At 44.8% G+C, this 20240-nt stretch overlaps 1 protein-coding gene across 2 annotated transcripts; it reads right to left on the bottom strand.

Annotated features, from left to right (window-relative positions):
- Positions 1-1247: 1247 nt before the first annotated feature.
- On the bottom strand, positions 1248-18095 carry LOC114046776 (lateral signaling target protein 2 homolog). 2 transcript variants are annotated; one of them, XM_027867282.1, is made up of 13 exons: positions 17997-18095; positions 9509-9649; positions 7622-7759; positions 7111-7313; positions 6766-6855; positions 6512-6601; positions 5418-5516; positions 4857-5282; positions 4232-4320; positions 3554-3646; positions 2885-2965; positions 2544-2694; positions 1248-2161 (listed from the first exon to the last, which is right to left on the bottom strand). In XM_027867282.1, exons 1-13 carry the CDS (start codon positions 18036-18038, stop codon positions 2104-2106), a joined length of 1701 nt encoding a protein of 566 aa, XP_027723083.1. In that variant the 5' UTR covers positions 18039-18095; the 3' UTR covers positions 1248-2103. The 2 variants fall into 2 exon arrangements, with proteins under 2 accessions (XP_027723083.1, XP_027723082.1); XM_027867281.1 differs by having other exon boundaries at positions 1251-2161; positions 2544-2647.
- Positions 18096-20240: the final 2145 nt, after the last annotated feature.

The raw sequence follows: 20240 nt of genomic DNA, 5'->3' as shown, positions 1-20240 counted from the left end.
CGGAGAAGAGATGAGGAAACATTCCTGCTTCCTTTTATTGGAAAGGTGAAGAAGTTGGGGATGTGGAGTGTTGCACACAGTGGAAGACTGGGTTGCTGGGTCTGTTGGTTTTAACTGTTTTTCTTTGTTACAAGGGAAGGCTCTAGTGTGGGAGGGGGGAGGGAACAGTATATCTAGAAATAACTATGCTGTAAGAACATAAGGCATCAACAAAGCTTGCTTTTTTTTTTATTAAGGACATGCTAGTCTAAAAGAAGGCTCAAGGATCAAAGATTTAGAGCTAGAAGGTGACTTGGAGGCTATTGGGTCCAACCCTCTCATTTTATAGATAAAGAAACTGAGACCCAGAGCAGATAAGTGACTTGCCCAGGTTCAAGTAAGTGTCTGAGGCATGATTTCAACTCATGTCTTTCCTGACTCCAAGTCCTGATCTCTATTCACTATATGATTTAGCTGCTTCCTACTCTAAAATGAGGCATCAATGAAGGACATAATGTGGAAATCTCTCTACTGTCATCATTACTGGGTGGTGGTGGTGTTCAGTAATGTCTGACTTTTTTATGATTCCATTTGGGGCATTCTTGGCAAAGATATTGGAATGGTTTGCTATTTTGTTCTATACCTGGTAATGAAGGGGAGCTAGGTGGGGAAATGGATATCTTTTTTATTTTATTTATTTTTTTTTAGGCAATTGGGGTTAAGTAACTTGCCCAGGGTCATATAGCTAGTAAGTGTCTGAGGCTGGATTTAAACTTAGGTCCTCCTGACTCCAGGGCCAGTGCTCTATCCACTGCACCACCTAGCTGCCCCCCCCTTTTTTCCTTGCTATGTTGTGAGAAAATTTAATTGGATCAATATGACAACAATAATGTTTAACTTTTATTGACATTTATACAAATAGTTGCATAGAATGCTTTTGTAAACCATAGCAAACAGGGCTAAGTGACTTGCCCAGGGTCACACAGCTAGTAAATGTCAGGCCAGATTTGAACTCAGGAAGATAAGTCTTCCTGACTCCAGGCACTCTATCCACTTCTCCATCTAGCTGCCCTCATTACCAGGTACAGAACAAAAATGAGGGATTATTGTCTGCCTGGTTTTATCAGGCCCTCAACTACCATTCCACCCTCAGTATTCTATTGCCCCTGCCTCCCCTACCCCACCCCCCACACACACCCTGTCCTTGCTGCTGCTAATCTGCTATGGGCTAGTGATTGCAGCTGCAAGCATTAGAACTGGGAAGAGTAAAAGTCCCTGAGCAAACCCCATCTTCACTCTCTTTCATCTGTCTGTCCCTCACTGCCTGCTTGGCCACAAGAGAGAGTCAAAGACCATTTTGAAGAATCTCTGTCTTTAATCAAACAAAAATACATCTGTGAACAATGGGAACCATAATTCCCTTGCCCCTCACCCCACCAGGAAGGCAGGATAGATCAGGTATTCACAAGCCCAGACTAGCCACAATGAGAGGGCCCTCAGAAAGTGGGAAGAGGCTCCTAACTGCTCCCCTCCCCACCCCACCACAAACACAAACATAGTTATAGAAATATCTATCTGTACTCACCAGGGTCCCCCCTGAGGCCAGGCCCAGACCACAGGCCTCCAAAAGGCAGTGAGAGGGATGAGAAGGGCTACAAGGTAGGTGCAAATCTATTCTAAGAGGTCCCAAGAGAACCCAAGAGGAAGGAAGGAAAGGGGAGTGAATGGGCACACCCTGGCCTCTGCCCTTTCTTGATCACTCCTAGTGTGCACACAGCTTGTGTTAGGAGCAACGACAGCAGCACCCCTGAGAATTTTTGAGGTTGGGGAGGAAAGAGTGTCCCAGATCCACAGTCCAGGGACCCAAGAGCCTCCGCCCAGAAGGAGGGCAGGGAAATTCTCCCCTGTAAGTTCAAGTTCAATCTCTCTTCCTAGGACAGATCCAGCACCCTGGATGACTATCCCAGAGGCCTCTAGGCCTCCCAAGTCCCCAGCACAGAGCCTGGACACAGGCAGGAGAAGTCCCGTCAGCTGGCCCCAAAGGCTAGTGCCTGAGGCAGAGATGTCAGGAGCAGCCTGGAACAACATGAGCAGCATAGCAGTGGGCACATACCCGCACAGGCTTCATGTAGCCAAACCAAGGCAAAGGCACAGATTTGGATGAACATCGAGAGCAGAAGATCTGGAAGGGGTGGGAGGAAGAGCTCATGATCTCCTCAGCTCTGCCCTCAGCCCATGCCTCAGGAGCTGAAGGAGGGCCTGCACTCACTGCCTCCACCCCTAGCACTGCCAAGGACCACCCGAGCATCATGGAATATAGCTTTGTTTCCAGCTGCCTATGGTTCAGGGAGAGATACTGAAGTACAACTAACCCCTCTGTGGGCTTGCTGGGTAAAATGAAGGGCTTGGACCATGAGAGTTTTAAGGCCCACTCAAGTTCTTGAGTGTCCAAAGGCCTGAGAAGTGGGCCCAGGAATCACCTGTCCCTCTCCCTCCCCAGCATGCACCTTTCTGCATCCTTTCTCCTCTACCTGTCCCTACCCTCCACCATTCAAGCCACCTACCTTTCCACAGTTCCGGCAGTGGTGCCTTCGGCGAGTGAGGCTAAAAGGAGTCTGACAGGCGGTGCAACGAAAACAGGCATGATCTGGGACCCAGGCAGGAGGCTCTGTGAGGCAAACGAGGGCACTTGTCTGTCCGCTATGGACACTAGAACTGGGGGTGGGGTGGGGACAACAATGTTATAATACCTTTGACAACTGCACCTCCAATGTGAGAGCAGTCAAAGCTAAATGTGTGTGTGTGTGTGTGTGCATGTGTAGACACACAAAGGGAGCCCACTAAAATTCCCCAGAAACCACTGAAGCTGAGCCAGTCTGCAGGGGTCTACTTGGACCCAACTTACCTTCTCGGCCATACTCAACACACAGGGTGCAATCTGCCAAAGGGGCGGCCAACTTACAACATCCTTCCTCTGCTTCTTCCTCTTTGTCGGGGTCACAGGGAGAAAGGGGATGCAGAGGTAAGTACAAGATTGGGAGGATGGAACCCCGATGCAATTCTGACTGCAGACAAGATCCCTGGTTTAGCCCACCTTGAGAACCCCGCTTCAAGTGGCCCAGGCAGTACTGCTCTGTGGGGCATGGACAATAGCAACAGGCTAGGGTCATAGATTTAGAGGAGAAAGGACCTCAGAGTCCATCTCTGGTGAGTGGTGGTAGCTTGGTATACTATATTGGGTAAAACATTAGACTTGCAATCAGGAAGACCTAAATTCAAATCCTGATTGTTGATACTTACTAGCTATGTGAAACTCAGCAAGTCACTTATGGCCTTAATATCCTCATCTGTATGAGAAGCCTCAAAGGTCCCTTCCTCCTCTAAACTATGATCCTAAGATCCCTTATTTGACACATGTGGGAACTGAGACCCAGAAAAGAGACTGGCCTAAAGTCACACAAATGGTAAGTGACAAAAGCAGGATTTGAATCTGGCTCTTCTGACTCCAAACCCAGTGCTTTCTCCCTGTCCCTTGTAACAGTAGCCAGCCCTTGGTGGCCATAGGGACCCTCACCTGGCTCAGGCTTGGATACCACCACCAGGAATACCATATGCAAGATGGCTCGAAGTTCGCTGGCAAAGTTGGTCTGCAACTGGTCAGCTACACCTAGTGGGCAGAGGGTGCAACAGTGGCTCCCCCGCCCCAACCCGGCAGGGCTCCACCCCAGGCAGTGGCCCTCCCTCCCCTTCCCCTGACAGGCTCTAGGAGAGCTGGCAGAGACCTTTTTACTCCAGGGCTTAGCCCAGGGGTGGGGAACCTGTGGCCTTGAGGTCACATGTGATTCACAGAACAAATGGCCCTCTAGGTCCTCAAGTGTGGCCCTTTGACTGAATCCAAACTTTACAGAACCTTCTGATCCAAGGATTTGTTCTGTGAAGTTTGGATTCAGTCAAAGGGCCATACCTGAGGACCTAGAGGGCTACATGTGGCCTCAAGGCCACAGGTTCCCCACTCCTGGGCCAGCCCTTTCCCTCCCAGCCTTGATCTGTTTCCCCATCAGCTGTGTGGATGATGCAAAGAGCAAGGATAGCCTGGCCTCAACCTAGCCCATGGTACAGAGGGGACCAGACACCAAGACCCAGACAGACTACCCTCCCCCTGCCCATATCCATGTTAAAGACTCCAATCCTGAGCTTAACCTTCCCCTTTCCCCTACCCCAGAAAGCAGAGACACCATCAACATGCCCTTACCTGAGATGCAGACGAAGAGCGAGTGGAGCATGTTTTGAGGGCTGGGGTAGCTGGCCCGAAGTGCCCTGCCCATCTCTGCCTGCAAGGACCTGTCCCAGGAAGAGACAGAGGCTCAGAAAGGTCACCTGTTCCAAAGGCAGCAGGGAGGCTGCTGGGAGAAGAGAGCTCCCACAAGCCTCCCCCCAAACCCCGGAACAAAATGGGACTTTAGAATGGGTTAGGAAGGCATGGAATAAGACAAGGAAGGGATTTTACTCTCAGCACATACACTCAGCAGAGGGACCCAGGTTTCTGAGATTCAAAACTAAAAACGAATCTAAAACTCTTTCTTTTTTAAAAATCTAAAAATCTAAAACTTCACTTTCCAGATGAGCAAACAGAGGTCTAGAGAGGGGAAAGGTCAGGGCCCAGGTCTTCTGACTTCTACTCTAATAAGATTTCTAAGAAGACTGAAATAAGAACCCTTTGGAGTCATGTACCAAGCCTGAGCTGGGACCCACTTGGGTGGGACTGGCCTTGCTGGCTTCTGGTGAATCAAGATGCTGAGCTCTAGGGTAGGGCTGGGGAAGGGCTCTTGTTCTCTGGGTTCTCCCACTACAGTCCCACCTCCTAGCTGAAGGCTTACCTGGCAGCCACTGACTGGTCCTGACCAATATGTTGGTGGGCGCCATATCTTCTGGGCTCTTGTCTCCTTGGTTCCCTTGAATGCTGGACAGTGCCAGGAGACCCAGCCTCAGTGGGTACTGGCCCATCCAACAGCAGGGGGCAGGTAGCATCTCCAGAGTCAGTCCATGGGAAGGAGGTACCTGACTTGGTTCCCAGCTTCTCAATTGATGCTTGTAAGCCCTGATCTGGACAGCTAGGGGGTGGGTGCTGCTTGAAGGGCAGATGTGGGGCAGGTTGTGTGGTCCTGACCCTACTCTGACAAGAGGTGTTAGATACTGAACTGTCTTGTCTGGGATTGTCCGTGGGCTCCCAGGGGGCATCTGCCACACACAGGCTCCGTTCAAGTATGAAGAGCTCGTCAGCTGATAAAACAACCAATAGGGCTCTGTAGGAAGAGAGGGGCCAAAATTTGTCCTAGAATCCATGCCTGTCCACCTGGGCCCTATCCCATCCACTACAGGATCTCAGGGCCTCCCCAAACCAGACCAATGGGAATGACCTCCATTCCCTCCCTGCTTACTGGATCTTCTGCAACAGGCTTCGAAAGGGACTGAAGACATAGACTGTAGCACCAGGTGGGCTCAGGCTCAGGGGGCCCTCAGGGTGGATGAGAAGGCCACTGTGAAGCAAAGGATATGTGTTAGGGCCTTTCCCAGTCCCTGATACCAGAGCTCATCTCAAATCCAGGCCCTGAGAAACATTTAATATGGGTAAAAATAAAATCCTAAACTAAGGCTAAAAAACTTTACTGTGCAAGGTAGAGAGGTAGAGAAAGGCAAAGGAATATGGCTAGAAAGGAGTTTACTTTTTAAAAGACACTGACGTCTTAGTGGACCACAAGCTCAGCGAGTCTGCAAAGTACGTTCAATCTTGGGCTCAACTGATGATAAAATCAGATGGTCGGAGCTGGAAGGGACCTTAGAGATCACCTAGTCCAGCCCCTTCCTTTTGTGGTGGGGGAAACTGAGGTCCATAGCAGGTAGATATAACAGTAAGTGGTGAAGTTAAGACTTGAAACCAGGTCTCCCACTGCTATGTCTGATACTCTGTCCATTACACAATGCGGCCCATCTAATGCTGTCATGTGGAAGAGAGGTCATGTTTGCTTTTCTTGGCCACCCCAATGAGCCTGATTATATATCTTGTTGTGATTGGAAGAACCAGGAACTCAGCACAGATGCTGCAGAGAGGCAGACTTCAGGCCAATAAAAGAAAAAGCCTCCTAAGAATTATTGCCCTCCAGAGGTAGAAAAGGTTGCCTCAGGAAGTGATGATTTCAGAGTCTTTAACACTAGAGTCCTCCCTGAGGCTGAAGGGGTGACCACTCCAAAGTGAGAGGCCTTTAGCCCAAAGGTCATTCAATCCAAACCCCTCATTTTACCGATTAGGAAACTAAGGACCAGAGGAAGAAAGCAGCTTGTCCTAGATCAATGACAAGATTCCCACCTGCAGAAGGGAAAGGTTGTTTTCTGAGGTAGCTTTCGGCTTGAGATTCTATGAACAAACATCTTCCCCTTCTATTTCCTCTACCCCAGAGATTAGCAATAGCCTTGACCCTAGACCCCCAACCTTAAGATGAGTCCCTGGAAATCCCTGAGGCCTGATTTCTCTCACCTGATGATGGCCAGGCGAGGTATGGTCAACATGAGACTAGGCTCGTAGCTGTCAATCATCTTCTGGGTTAGGTAGCCAAGTTCCAGGGCCCTAATCCAGAAATATGGTAGGAGATGGGTTGAGTCCTAGGCATAGTTTGGCCTGACCACCCCCTGCCCTGTGGGGGTCCAGCTCCAGGGGATTCTTCTATAGTCAGCTTTGTGGTCCAGCCATCCTGAGCCATGTCCCAGGGCCCCTCCCACAAGGCTGTTTACCTGGCTACTGTCTCACAGAAAAGTACAGCCACCTCCTGCTGCTGCTCGAGCTCCTCTGGGGACTTCAGAGGGGCTACCATTGCCACATAGCTGAGAGGGAAGAAGCAGTGATGGTCAAATCCATCCTCCCCTAGCTTTCCTAAGGCAGTGAAGGTAGCAGAGGCCTGTTCTGCTGCTGGCTCCATCTTCCCTCACCCTCATGTCCCACAGGCTCTCAGATCAAGGTGAAAGGCAGAAGGCGGAATCTCAGAGCTCAGACAAGGAGCTGAGAGTGCAGTACACCTGAGTAGTCACTTCCTGTCCACATCTCCCCGCCCCAGATCTGTCCCACATCCTTAGTCTTACTTGAACTCAAAGTCAGCAAAGAGGTTGTCAAAACGAAGCAGGGCAGAACGCAGAGACTGAGAACAGGGCCCAGGGCGGCCCAGACTCTGCTCTCGCAGGACAGCCCGAGCCTGCTCTAGGCTCAGCAGCAGGTCCCGGGCTAGAGGCTGGAGCAGCTGCTGAGCAGTCTCATCCACTTCCACAAAGAAGCCAGCCACCAGGCACTGGAGGAACACAGGATGCTAGGCTGAAATGGGATGGATCAGAGGCCCCTGGGTAGGGGCTGGGGCAGTATCAAAGAACAATGAGCTGGCGAGGGAAGGAGAAATAGCTAAGCCAGGAAGTTCTTCTCTTAGTCACTGAGAGTTATCAGGATTTGTAAAGATGTTGGTCCATATTAAGATCAACCAGTGGGGAGTTCTGCTGGGCTTGAAAGGGAAAGGGCTAATTGGCAGTTCCTACACTTCCCCTCAACACTGAGGGGAGCAGAGACCTCAGCTCTGTACATGGGGCAACCAGGGCTGACACTAACCTCAGCAGCAAAGAGCACATGGGACCCCAGGCTCACTCCCAGCAGCTCCTCTGGGAACTTGGCCACATAGTCCCGAGGCCTTCGATCACCAGACAGGTTCTCCTCCATTATCTGCTCCATCACTGCCAGTAGCTGCTCCTGGAACACCAGGCAAAGGGCCTCAACCATGGCCTCCTACTCCAACCCAGCCTTCCCACCTTGAGGTCTCCGACTCTGGGATCCCCATTCCCAAGCCACGGCTTCCTCCCTTCTTCCCTCCACTGGAGAATCACTCTTGTGCTCCCAACTCCTTAGTTCAGCCCAGGGGTGGGGAATTGCAGTCTCGAGGCCACATGTGGCCTTCTAGGTCCTTGGGTGTGGCCTTCTGACTGAGTCCAGATTTTATAGAACAAATCCTTTTATTAAGGAGATTTGTTCTGTGAAGTTTGGATTCAGTCAAAGATCTGCACTTGAGGACGTAGGGGGCCACATGTGGCCTGGAGGCTGCAGGTTCCCCACATCTGGTTCAGCCCATCCCTATTCCTCCTTCTTTAAGTACCTAGCCCAGCTCTTGAAAGGGAAACTTGGATACATATCACCAAAGAACCAAATGGATGCCTCACCAGCACCTAAACCTCTAGGTCAAAGATTGTCAGGTATAGTAGGTAGATTCCTAGATTCTAGATTTCTAGAAATCTTGGTCTGAGCTTTAGCTCTGCTGCTTACTATATTATATGACCTTGGGCAGTCCCTTCTACTTCCTGGCCTCAGTTTCCTCATCTATAAAATGGACTAAATGACCTTGAAGTTCCCTTCCAGGGCTAATATCTATGAATTGCTATCCACCCAACCTACCCTTCCCATCAAGGTCCATGGTGCTACATCTTCCCTGTCATCGTCATCTTTGACACTTTCCTCTCCTTCAGCTCCTATACCCAGCTACCATGTCCTGTTTCTGCCTCCAGAATCCTTAGTCCAGATCCTCCTCAACAATTTAAAAATAAACCCATTGATATCTTTTGCTTTTATATCACCTTCATTTCCAAATATATTCCTCACTCTCTTTCCCTATGCAACAAAGTAACAAAGAAAAAAAAAGTTGCCAGTAGAAGTTCTGCACATTAGACAATATATCAAGTGAGCTTGATGGTACATGCAACGCTCTGCAACCAGTCCTCCCTCTACCTCTGCAAATAAGGGAAGGGAGTACATTTCCTCCTTCACCTCTTTTCCAGGGCCAAGCTTGGTTATTATAATTACACACCATTCAGTTTCCTATTTTGGCCCTTTTAGTTTACGTAGTCATACTCATTGTGTCTGCTGTTTTCTTGGTTCTGCTCATTCTATATCCATTCATATAAGTCTCCCCATGCTTCTCTGAATTCTTCAAATTCATCAGTTCTTCTGGCCTACTAATATTCCATTACATTTATGTCTCAGTCTATTTAGCCAGTCCCTAGTCAATGGGCACCTACTTTATTATCTGTTCTTTGCTATCATAAAAAAAAAAAGCCACTGCGATGAATATTTTGGCATATATGAGACATTTCTTTTTGTCTTTGTCCTCCTTGGGGTGTATGCCTAGCAGTGGGATCTCTGTGTCACTTTTTTTCTCTTTCCTTTTTTTTAAGCATAATTTCTAATTGCTTTCCAGATTGGTTGGACCAATTAGAAATTATTTTTTAAAAGTGACTTAACTATCCATGCCCTTTAACCTCGTCACCTCTCACCTGGACTGTTGACATAGCTTCCTAACTGGTTTCGTTTCCTCCAGTCTCTCTCCCCTCCCCAATCCATTTGGCACAGATCCCTAAGGGGAAAGGTCTGCCTGCTGTGTTAGGGTGGGGCAGAGGGAACCACAGGTGGTATAGAAGGGGCCTAGCTGATGTTGGGAGGTGGGAGACATACCTGGCTGGCATGGAGCTGATTTAGCAGCACCAGGTAGTGCTGAGGATCTTCCTGTACATTGAGGCTGATGATTTCAGTCACCACTTGTGTCACTCGTTCATCAGCAAAGAAAAATTGAGCCAGCAGCCGAGGATCTGACCTCTGGGTAAGAAAGGTGAAAGATAGGTCTGAGTCAGTGTCCCTCGGGGAGCCCCACCCACACTCCAGGTTCCTGGGGACTGGATTTGGAGTCAGAAGATAAGGGTCTAATACCATTTCTGCCACTTACTACCAGTGACAAATCACTTAACCTCGATGGGCCTCAGTTTCCTCACCTGTGGAATAAGGACATTGGACCAGATGATCACTAAGGGCTCTTATAGCTCTAAATACATGATTCTTTGTGCTATCAGCTAGGCAGGGCTTAGCATGGGCCCCCATTGGAAGAGGAAAGCACTGAATGACATCACACATGACAAAATTTACTATATCTCAACAGATAGGAAACAACTAGCTATAGATATAGGAGTCATTTTAAAAATCACACAATAGCTGATTTATTAAACACTTTTAATTAATTTATTTATTCAGTAGCACTACCAGTCTGTCTCCCATGTTGAAAACTTTGGTGTTTATCTTCAACCCTTGTGTTCTGCCTCACTTCTCACATTTGTTAAGTGATCAAGTGCTGTCAATGACCCACTACAACATCTGTGAGATCTTTCTTCTTTCTATTTCTGCTACCACCACTCTCAATGCACTTTCCTGGACTATTACAACAGTCTCCTAAAAGTCTCTGACTCCATTTTTCTCCTCACTTCAATCCATTCCTCACACTACTGCAAGAATAATCTTTGCAGGGGTGTGCTGGAGCCAGGTTGAACTAGAAAGCCGAATGTTAAATTTCCAATGCAAGTATTTATGACTAGGAAATCTGCAAATGCTATAAATCAGTGTTTCATTTATTGTTTTGTTGATTGTCTAGATTTACCAAGTGATGGAGAAAACAATAATGCAGGTTCAACTTAAAAGGATGTCACGTGCACATTTTTCAGAGAGCTGGTTGTTAAACATTTTTTTTCCACATACCTGTGATCATACCACTCAAAAAATCAATTCAATCCAACATGTTTTTATCTGTCAACTACTGTGTGCACTATCTTGGGCATTGCTTTTACAAAGAAAAAAAATGAGATAATCCATTTCATCAAAGAGCTTATGCTCTCCTGGAAGGCAATGGCTTCCTATCTTCTGAGTAAAGTTCAAACTCATTTGGCCTCCCACAAACTGACACCTTTCCACCTGACTAGCCTTATTTCATAGTACTTACCTCCAAATCCACTATGGTCTAGCTAAATTGCACAGTTCTCACCTAAAAAACGTCCTTTGCTTTCTTGGTTTTGTTCACTATGCTACCTATATTTCATTTGAAATTTATTCAGGAGGTACTTATAAAGTCCCTCCTATGTGTCTGGCACAGGGCTAAGGACTGGAAATATAAAAACACAATGCAATAGGCCCTCCCTTCAAAGCCTTTACATTCTACTCAAGAAAAACAATATATGCTCATTAAGTATACAAAACACATTCAAAGCAAATATAAAGACATTTCAATGTAAGGATGGGAAAGTATTGGCAACTAAGGTTGGGGCGGGAAATCAGGAAATATATCCTTTCTCCTCTTCATCTATTAAATTTCTACCTATCCTTTAAAGCTCAACTCAAAGGCTACCTCCATGACATCCTCTATATAACCACTTTTCAACTTTTGATACAGACAGTGGGGTGCAAAGGACAGAACGTTGGACTGGGAATCACAGAACTTGGGTTTGAATCCTGACTTTAGAATCTGACCCTTGATAATCACTAGCTGCATGATGACCCTGGGCAAATCATTTAACCATTATAAGCCTCAGTTTATTCAGCTATAAAATGGGAACACTAATACCTGTAATACCTATTTCACAGGACTTCAAAGGAGCTAATGTAGTTAAAAGACTTTAAAGCCCAAAGTAAAGATCAAATCAACATTAGTCAATCAACATGCATCATTAAGTGCCTGACATATTCCCAGCACTGTGATAAGCATGGGGTTTGCAAAGAAAAGCAAAAAACAGTCCCTGCTCTTAAGGAGCTCTCACAGGAAATACAGCATGCAAACAGTTCAGTCATTCTACTAGTATTTATTTTTTCAAAATAAGTTTTTATTGTTGTCTTCTGTTTGCTTCAGCATCATAGTTATCCCAAGTATTCCTCCTTTTGCTCCTCCCAAAAAGCCATTCCCTCCCTTGGAGGGAACAATTTTGACAGATAGGTGAAGACAGAAACCAGATTACAAGAGGTTGAGGAGAGTAAGGAAGGAGAGGTTTAGGGTGTAGAGAGCTTTTTCAGTAAGTTTGTCCATGAAAGGGAGGAGAGAGATGGAACATAAAGGCTTAAGTGGAGACCAGAACTTGTTTATATTAGGTGTGAAGCACTAAATGGAGAGGGAGAGACTGAAAATGCATCAGGTTTAGTACAGTCACAGTCTGCCCTTTGGCAGAAGGGCTTCTCGGAGATATTGTGGATCTGAGTTTGTGCCTTCCCATAACCTTTTTATTTCAACAAGATTTTTTTTATAATTAATTAATTTTTAGTTTTCAACATTCACTTCCATAAGATTTTGAGTTTTAAATTTTCTCTCCCTCCCTCTCCGTCCCAAGACAGTGTGTAATCTGATAGGCTCTATTTATACATTCATATTAAACATATTTGCACATTAGTCATGATATAAAGAGGAATTAGAACTAATGGGAGGAACCATGAGAAAGAAGAAACAAAACAACAAAAGAAAAGGAGAGTAAATAGTATGCTTCCATCTGCATTCGGACTCCTAAATTCTTTCTCTGGATGAGGACGGAATTTTCCATCATGAGTCTTTTGGAGTTGTCTTAGATACTTAAATTGCTGAGAAGAGCTAAGTCTATCAAAGTCAGTTATCACACAATGTGACTGTTACTGTGTATAATGTTCTCCTGGTTCTGCTCATTTCACTCTGCATCAGTTCATATAAGTCTCTCTAGTCAACAAATTTTTACTGATATTTTCTATTTTTTACATCATCATAATATCTCAAGTATCCATCTTCCTCTCCATCCCTGAGAGCCATCCCATATAACAAATAGTATTTTTTAAAGAGGAAAAAATATCAGCACAATTGATCAGTACATTGAAAATGTCTGAGAACATGTGCAATGTATAACATCTGTGGCTCTCCCATTTCAATGAAGGGGATGTCTTCTCATGTCCCTTCACTTGAGTTCCACTTGATCTTTCTTTTTTCTTTTTTCTTTTTTTGTGGGGAGTGGTTGGCAATTGAGGTTAAGTGACTTGCCTAGCTAGTAAGTATCTCAGGCCAGATTTGAACTCCTGACTCCAGGACCAGTGCTCTATCCACTGCCCCACCTAGCTACTCCTGAGTTCCACTTGATCTTTATAATTTTACATAAAATCTTACATAATCTTTATATTTACTTTTGAGTTTTTGGGTGTGTAGTTTTTCTTTCCATTTACATTGTTGTAGTTATTGTGTCTATTGCTTTCTCAGCTCTGCTTACTTTACTCAATTCATATAGATTTTTCTGTGCTTCTTACAGCACTCTAATATTCCATTACATTCATGTACCACAATTTATTTAGCCATGCCCCAGTCAATGGACATCTACTTTGTTTCTAATTCCTAGCAATCACAAAAAGTGCTGCTATAAATATTTTTAAGTAGATGGGGACTTTTTTCTTACTGATAACTTCCTTGGGTAGAAGCCCTATAATGGAGTCTCTGGTTCAAAAGGTATGGAAATTTTAGTCACTTTATTTGCATAATTCCAAATTGCTTTCCAAAATGGTTATACCATTTCACAGCTCCACCAAAAATTTGTTAGTGTGCCTATCTTTCCACAGCTCCTCCAACAATGACTGTTGCTATTTTTGGTCATTTCTGCCAATCTGCAGGGTGTGAGGTAAAACATCAGGGTTGTTTCCATTTGCATTTCTCTTATTATTAGTGATTTGGAACATTTTCTCATGTAGCCATGAACTGTTTGCAATTCTTCTTTCGAGAACTAATTGTTCATATCCTTTGACCATTTATCTATTGGGGAATGGCTATTAGTCTTATGTACATATATTTATTAATTGTTTATATATCTTGGGATACCAAACTTTTATCAGAGAAATTTGATACAAAGATTTTTCCCCCCATTCAACCACTTCCCTTTTTATCCTAGAAGCATTGTCTAGGCAAAGGCTTTTCAGTTTCAAGTAATCAAAGTTACCTATTTTATCTTTCGTAACTGCCTCTATCTCTCGTTTGGTTAAGAATATATCTCCTACTCATACTTGTAAAAGGTACACAATCTGTTTCTCTTTTAATTTTTTTAATAATGTAATCCTTAATATTGAGATCATGTATCCACTTAGAATATATTGTGGAGTGTGGTATAAACTTAAGTCTAATTTCTGCCAGACTGCTCTGCAGTTTTCCCAGTAGTTTTTATCAAATAGGGAGTTTTTCCCAAGGTAATTTAAGTTTTTCACTTTATCAAATTATTAAGTTCTATTGTTTTTTAATCTCTCTTATTTAGGCCATTTATATATCTCTCTGGTCTCTAACCAGTAACAGATGGTTTTGATGACTGCTGCTTTATAATATAGTTTAAGCTCTTCATCCTTGCTTCTTTTCATGATTTCTCTTGATATTTCAGGGGTGGGGAACCTGCAGCCTCGAGGTCACATGTGGCCCTCTAGGTCCTCAGGTGAGGCCCTTTGATTGAATCCAAAATTCACAGAACGAATCGCCTTAATAAAAGGATTTCTTCTGTAAAACTTGGACTCAGTCAAGAGGTTGCACCCAAGGACCTAGAAGGCCATATGTGGCCTTGAGGCCACAGGTTCCCCACCTCTGGTCTAGATCTTTTGTTTTTCTAAATGAATTTTGTGATTATTTTGTCAAATTCTATAAAGTATCGTCTTGGTAATTTGGTTGGTATAGCATTAAAAGTGTAAGTTAATTTTGGCAGTATTGTAATTTCACTATATTAGCATGGCCTAGCCATGAGCTGAATACTCCTCCAGCTGTTAAGGTTACTTTTTATTTCTATAAGGAGCACTTTGTAACTGAATCTATACAAGTCTCTTGCATGTTTTGGGAGTTTGATCCCCAGATATTTTGTGCATTTTTAGTTATTTGGAATGAGAGTGCCCTTCCTATTACTGCTTCTTCTGTTTTATTATTATTATTATAATATATAAATACCTTGAGGATTTTGAGGATTTATATTGTAGCCTGCAACTTTGCTGAAGCTATTAATTGTATCAGTTAGTGTCTGCTAATTCCCTCCAGCTTTCTAAGTAAACCATTATGTCATCAGCAAACAGGGAAGATTTTATATTTTTTTTACCTAGCTCTATTCCTTTAATTCCTTTCTCTTTTCTTATTGCTATTACTTATAGTGGGGAGAATAGACATTCTTGCTTCATTCCCACATTTATTAGAAAAGATTCTAGTATATTTTCATGACATATGATGCTTGTTCTTGGTTTTAGGTAGATGCTTTTTATGATACTAAAAAAGATCCCTCTGTATTTACATTTTGTAGGGTTTTTAAACATAAAAGTATTGTATTTTGTCAAAGGCTTTTTAAATTTTGCATTATTGAGATGATCATGTGGTTTTTAAGTGTTTTGATTTTTTATATTAGGTGATTGTTTTCCTAATATTGAACCATCCTTACATCCCTAGTATAAATCCCACTTGATTATAATGAATGTGTGACCCTGGGCAAGTCACTTAACTTCATTTACCTCAGTTTCCCCATCTGTAAAATTAGGATAATAATAACACCTACTTTCTTGTTGTGAGGATCAAATGAGATAATAATTGTAAAGCACTTGACACACAGCAAATGCTACATAGATGTTAGCTATTATTATTATTATTAGTCTTCACAATCTGTCCCCATTCTGCTTTTCCAGACTTATTACACCTTATTCATGTCCAGTCAAACTGGCCTCCATGTTGTTCCTCACAGCTGAAATTCTATCTTTGGTCTCCATGCCATAGCAATGGCCGTTCCCAATGCCTGGAATGCCCTACCTCAACACCACCCCTTCTGGGAATCCTTGTTTTCCTTCAGATGGAGTACCACCATCTATATGAGACCCTTGCTTGTCCCCGAAGCTGCTTGTGTCCCCCTCCCCCGAAGGCTTTGTATTTATTTTGTATATATTTTGATATATGAACATTTTGTCTCCCCCATTAGAATGTAAGCTTCTTAGCACAAGGCCAGTTTCACTTTTGTCTTTCTCACATAGACACTAACTAAATAAATGCTTGTTGATTGATTAACATTATGGGTACAACTTTTAAGTCCAAGGTGACTTACACATTTAAATAATTACAAAATAAACATAAAGCACTGGGGGTAGGGGAGTGGAAGGAGGGAAGGTTACCAGTCTAATATAAAGGAAGTGTGTTAACAATGGACAAACCAGCCTTTGAACTAAGGGGGCTAACATTCTCCAGGGGAAACAACCAAGTATAGAGAGAAGTAAATATGAAGTAAATACAAAGTAATTTGGGAAGTTGTTCAGTCATTTCAGTCGTGTTCTACTCTCTGTGACCCCATTTGGGGTTTTCTTGGCAGAGATACTGGAGTGGTTTGCCATTTCCTTCTCCAGCTTATTTTAAGATGAGGAACTGAGTCTGCCCTTAATTTGAAAAGTACAGGGGGGGGGGGGGGGGGGGCCTAGAGATCTCCCAGGCCTCTGTGGGGGTTGGCACTTCAGGTGTGCCTTGAAGAGAGCCAAGGAGTCTAAGAAGTACAGGGACAGCATTCCCTGAATTGGAGACAGTGTGGTCATAGGCACTGAGGCAGGAATGGAATGATGTGAAAGGGGAACTTTGAATAGGCCAGTTTAGTGGGAATGAAGATCCGGTTGGAGCTGGACAGTGAAGTTGGACAGCTGAGTGGTGCCAAGGTGCACAGAGTGCTGGGCCTGGAGTCAGGAAGACCTGAGTCTGAATCCAGACTCACACACTTACTAGTTGTGTGTCTCTGGGCAAGTCACTTAACCCTATTTGCCTCAGTTTCCTCATCTGTAAAATTAGCTGGAGAAGGAAATGGCAAACTATTCTAGTATCTCTGCCAAGAAAACTCTAAATGGAGTCACAAAGGGTCAGACATGACTGAACAACAACAAAGGAAAGTGAAGGGGTTTTTTAATGCCAGAGGAGTTTGTTATTCTATCCTAGAGACAACAGAGAATCACAAAAGCTTCTTGGGCAGGGGAGACTTGTGTCTTAAGAGACATCAATTTGGCAGCTAAGTGGAGGGCAGAATGGAGAAGGTAAAGAGATTGGAGGCAGGGAGACCAATGAGGAGACTATTTCAGTAGTCCAGGAGAAAAGAGATAAGAATCTGAACTAGGGAAACTGAGGTGCAGATAAATTAAGTAATTTGCTCAGAGTCACACAGCTAGTAAATCTCAGAGCATAGGATTTGAACCTAACCATTATGATCACTGAGGCCATCATCAATACATTTTTTTTGATGGCACCTGCACCAGCCAGGTTCCAAGTCCAAGCAAAGAATTGAAGCTTGGAGCCAAAAAGGAAGAAGTGGAAAATTTCACAGGTATGAGAGTTTTCCTGACTCTGGTGCTCTTAGCACTATATTATGCTCTCCTGTAAATGAATGAATGAATGAATGAATGAATGAATGAGGAAAGATAGGGAAGGGCTAATTTTCTGTATTGACCAGTTGCATGGCTAGTTTCTAAAGCCCTGAGAGGTTTCTTCAAATCCTGGGGGGCCCAAGCTCTGACTCACCCCCCAAACACCTCCTCCCCTCCACTTACTCCACCTCCTCATACCCTTTGGAAAAACTGCTTTCAGAAGGAACAGGATTGACTGGAAGAGGCCTATCTTGGGAGATGAAGCAAAGGGCTAGCCCAGAATCCTTGCTTCTGGGCAGGGTGAACCAGCCAGGTGTCCTCCAACCACCCTCCAGCTTCCTCAGCAAAAGGGTTGGCTGCCCCCCTCCAAGGAAAGGCCGTTCTCACTCAAACCCTTCCGTCTCTTCTCCCCATTTACTTTAATTCTTTACCACCTGCCTGACCTGGGATACCTTCTGGACTGGTGGCATAAACCCAGAGGGGCCTGTACTCCCTTCTTCACTCCCACCAAAGCTCCAATAGCTCAGGCACCGGCAGGGCGGGAGGTGGGGAGGGTTGAGTGTAGCAGTGAAAGTTTCTTCCCTTTTTAGAAAGTGTCTATAAAGTCAGAATGGGGAGAGGGTCTGAAGGAGGGAAAAACAGGGAGGGAAAAACAGGGAGGGCCATATTTGTTTGCTGGCGGGGATCCGGGCGCCTCCCATTGGAAAGGACAGGGGAGGGGAAGCGGCAGCTGGGTTCTAGGGGACCCTGGGGCGCTTGGCTCCAGGAAGAAGAAGATAAGGATTGGGGAACTTACCTTGGGCCGATTCAACCACTTCCTCACGGCGGCCGGCAGCATGACAGGACCAGGGAAAGAGGCAGCTGCCCAACCTCACCTAGGCCGCCTCACCTTGGCAGAGCAGAGCCCTGCCTTGCCCCGCCCCCGCCGCGCAGTGCACCCCGCCCTGCCTAGCCCACGGTGGGCTGGCCCTGAAAATATAGGTGGAGGAGGAGAAAGAGGAGGGATCGACCCCAGCCCGGGACTCGTTCCAGAATCTAAACCCCCAGCTGCATCTCGCTAGGGTCTAGTGCGTTAGGTTCCTGAATCCTAGAAAGTTAGAGCAGGACTAGGTACAGAGATCACCTACTCTACCCATCTCGTTTTACCGAGAGGAGGAAGGACTTGCCCAAGTAAGTGGCAGAGACAGAACTAGAACTCCAGACTCATCACTCGGGCTCAATTCCGCCTCCCCACTCCCCTTGCGGCTTGGTGAACTCATCTGTGAAATGGATGTAATAACGCCTGGATTACCTACCTAGCTTCCAGGCTGAAGTAAGGAAAACACTTTGTGAAATCCCTGAGCATTAAAGAAAGGACCGTGCTGTTAGGGAGACTAGGTGGCGCCATAGTGCACAGAGCGCTTGGACCTGGTGGAGTCAGGAAGACCCGTCTTCCTGAGTTCAAATCTGACCCCGGACACCCTGGGCAAGTCACTTACCCCTGTTTGCCTTAGTTTCCTCATCTGTAAAATGAGCTGGAGAAGGAAATCGTAAACCACCGCAGTATTTTTGCTAAGAAAATCCCAAATGGGGTCACGAAGAGTCCGACGCGACTGAACAAGTTGCTGTTATCCTCTGGTTTATTTTCAACTACACATCTAGCTTTTTAAAGGGCATACTATATGCCAGTCACTGTGTTAAGCTCTGAGAATATAAATAAATGCAAAAAAACAGCCGTTGCTTCCAAGTAGCTCATGCTCTAATGGAGGAGATAACATACAAACAACTTTGTACAGACAACACATAGACAGAATAAATTGAGGGCTGCTAGGTGGTACAATGGATAGATTCCAGGACTTGAAGTCAGTAAGACCTAAGTTCAAATTCAACCTTAGACATTCTCCAGCTGTGTGATCCTTGGTAAATGGCTTAACCTCTCAATATCTCAGTTTCTTCATCTGTAAAATGAGGATAATAATAACCCCTACTTCTTAGTGTCAGTATTAGTATCACAAGCCTTAAAGTGCTAAATAGATGCTAGCTATTATTACTAAATTGAGAGTAGTCTGGAAGGCACTGACATCAAAGAGGACAGGGACAGCTAGGTCTTTTAGTCTCCTGGAGAAGTCAGCTTTTTTGGGGGGGGACCCTTCATTCAAGGCCCCATCTTACTTTTCTAGACTTAGCTCCTTCCACATGGATCTTTGGTTCTCTAGGCAAGTGCATCCTGGTCTTTCCAGACATTCTCTGCACCTGAAATGTGGCTCTATGCATCAAGGCTCAGCTCACAGTCACCTCTTCCTTAAGGGCTTCTATGACTCCTCAATAGATGAGTCCCCTCTTTTCACCATGACAACGTCTGTCCTTGGCTCGTAGACCTGATCACCTCCTGTCCCATATAATAGTTGGGCCCATATCTTATCTTCTTGGAAGCAGTACGGAATCCTGGTTTGATCACTAGCCTGACTTAAAATCAAGAGACCAGGCTTAGAACTTAGGTTCTATCCACCATTTACTAGTGTCTATGGGTAAATCATTTAACTTCTCTGGTTCTGTTACTTCATCTGTAAAAAAGCTTCCTTCAAGGCCCAACTCAGGGGCTACCTCCTATCAGGGATTTTTCCTGACTGCCCTAGCTGTTAGCACTGTGTCCCACTTCAAACAGTCTGTCACTTATTTTCCAGGCTCTGGTTTTATCTCCCCATAGGATGTAAGTTCCTTGGGATCAGGGATTGCTTTTTCACTTCTCTTTGTATCCCCAGCATTTAGCACTGTTCCTCGCACAGAATGGCTAAAGAAATTATTAATGAAATACTACTGTGCTGTAAAAAATGATGTATGTGATGAATACAAAGAAGCATGGAAAGATCTATATGAACTGATGCAGAGTGATAGAAGCAGAGCCAAGAAAAATAACACATACAATAATGACAACAATGTAAATGAATAGAACCACACACCAAAAAAATCAAAAGTAAATGTAACAAAATTAGAGAGATCAACTGAGACCAGAATGAAGAGATAGGAGAAGACACCCCTAGCCTACCCTTTCATGGAGGTG

Source organism: Vombatus ursinus, unplaced genomic scaffold (assembly GCF_900497805.2).
Source record: "Vombatus ursinus unplaced genomic scaffold, bare-nosed wombat genome assembly UNPS02014785.1, whole genome shotgun sequence".
Classification (NCBI taxonomy): Eukaryota; Metazoa; Chordata; class Mammalia; order Diprotodontia; family Vombatidae; genus Vombatus; species Vombatus ursinus.
The sequence above is the reverse complement of the archived record's forward strand: the minus strand, read 5'-3'. Positions and strand labels throughout refer to the sequence as shown.

Coding starts and splice junctions, on each gene's coding strand:
- LOC114046776 (XM_027867281.1), bottom strand. CDS start 18,038: ATGCTGCCGGCCGCCGTGAGGAAGTGGTTGAATCGGCCCAAG. Junction 5,517..6,511: donor CCTCGCCTGGCCATCATCAG/GTGAGAGAAATC, acceptor TTTGCTTCACAG/TGGCCTTCTCATCCACCCTG. Junction 4,321..4,856: donor GACCAGTCAGTGGCTGCCAG/GTAAGCCTTCAG, acceptor TTCCTGGGACAG/GTCCTTGCAGGCAGAGATGG.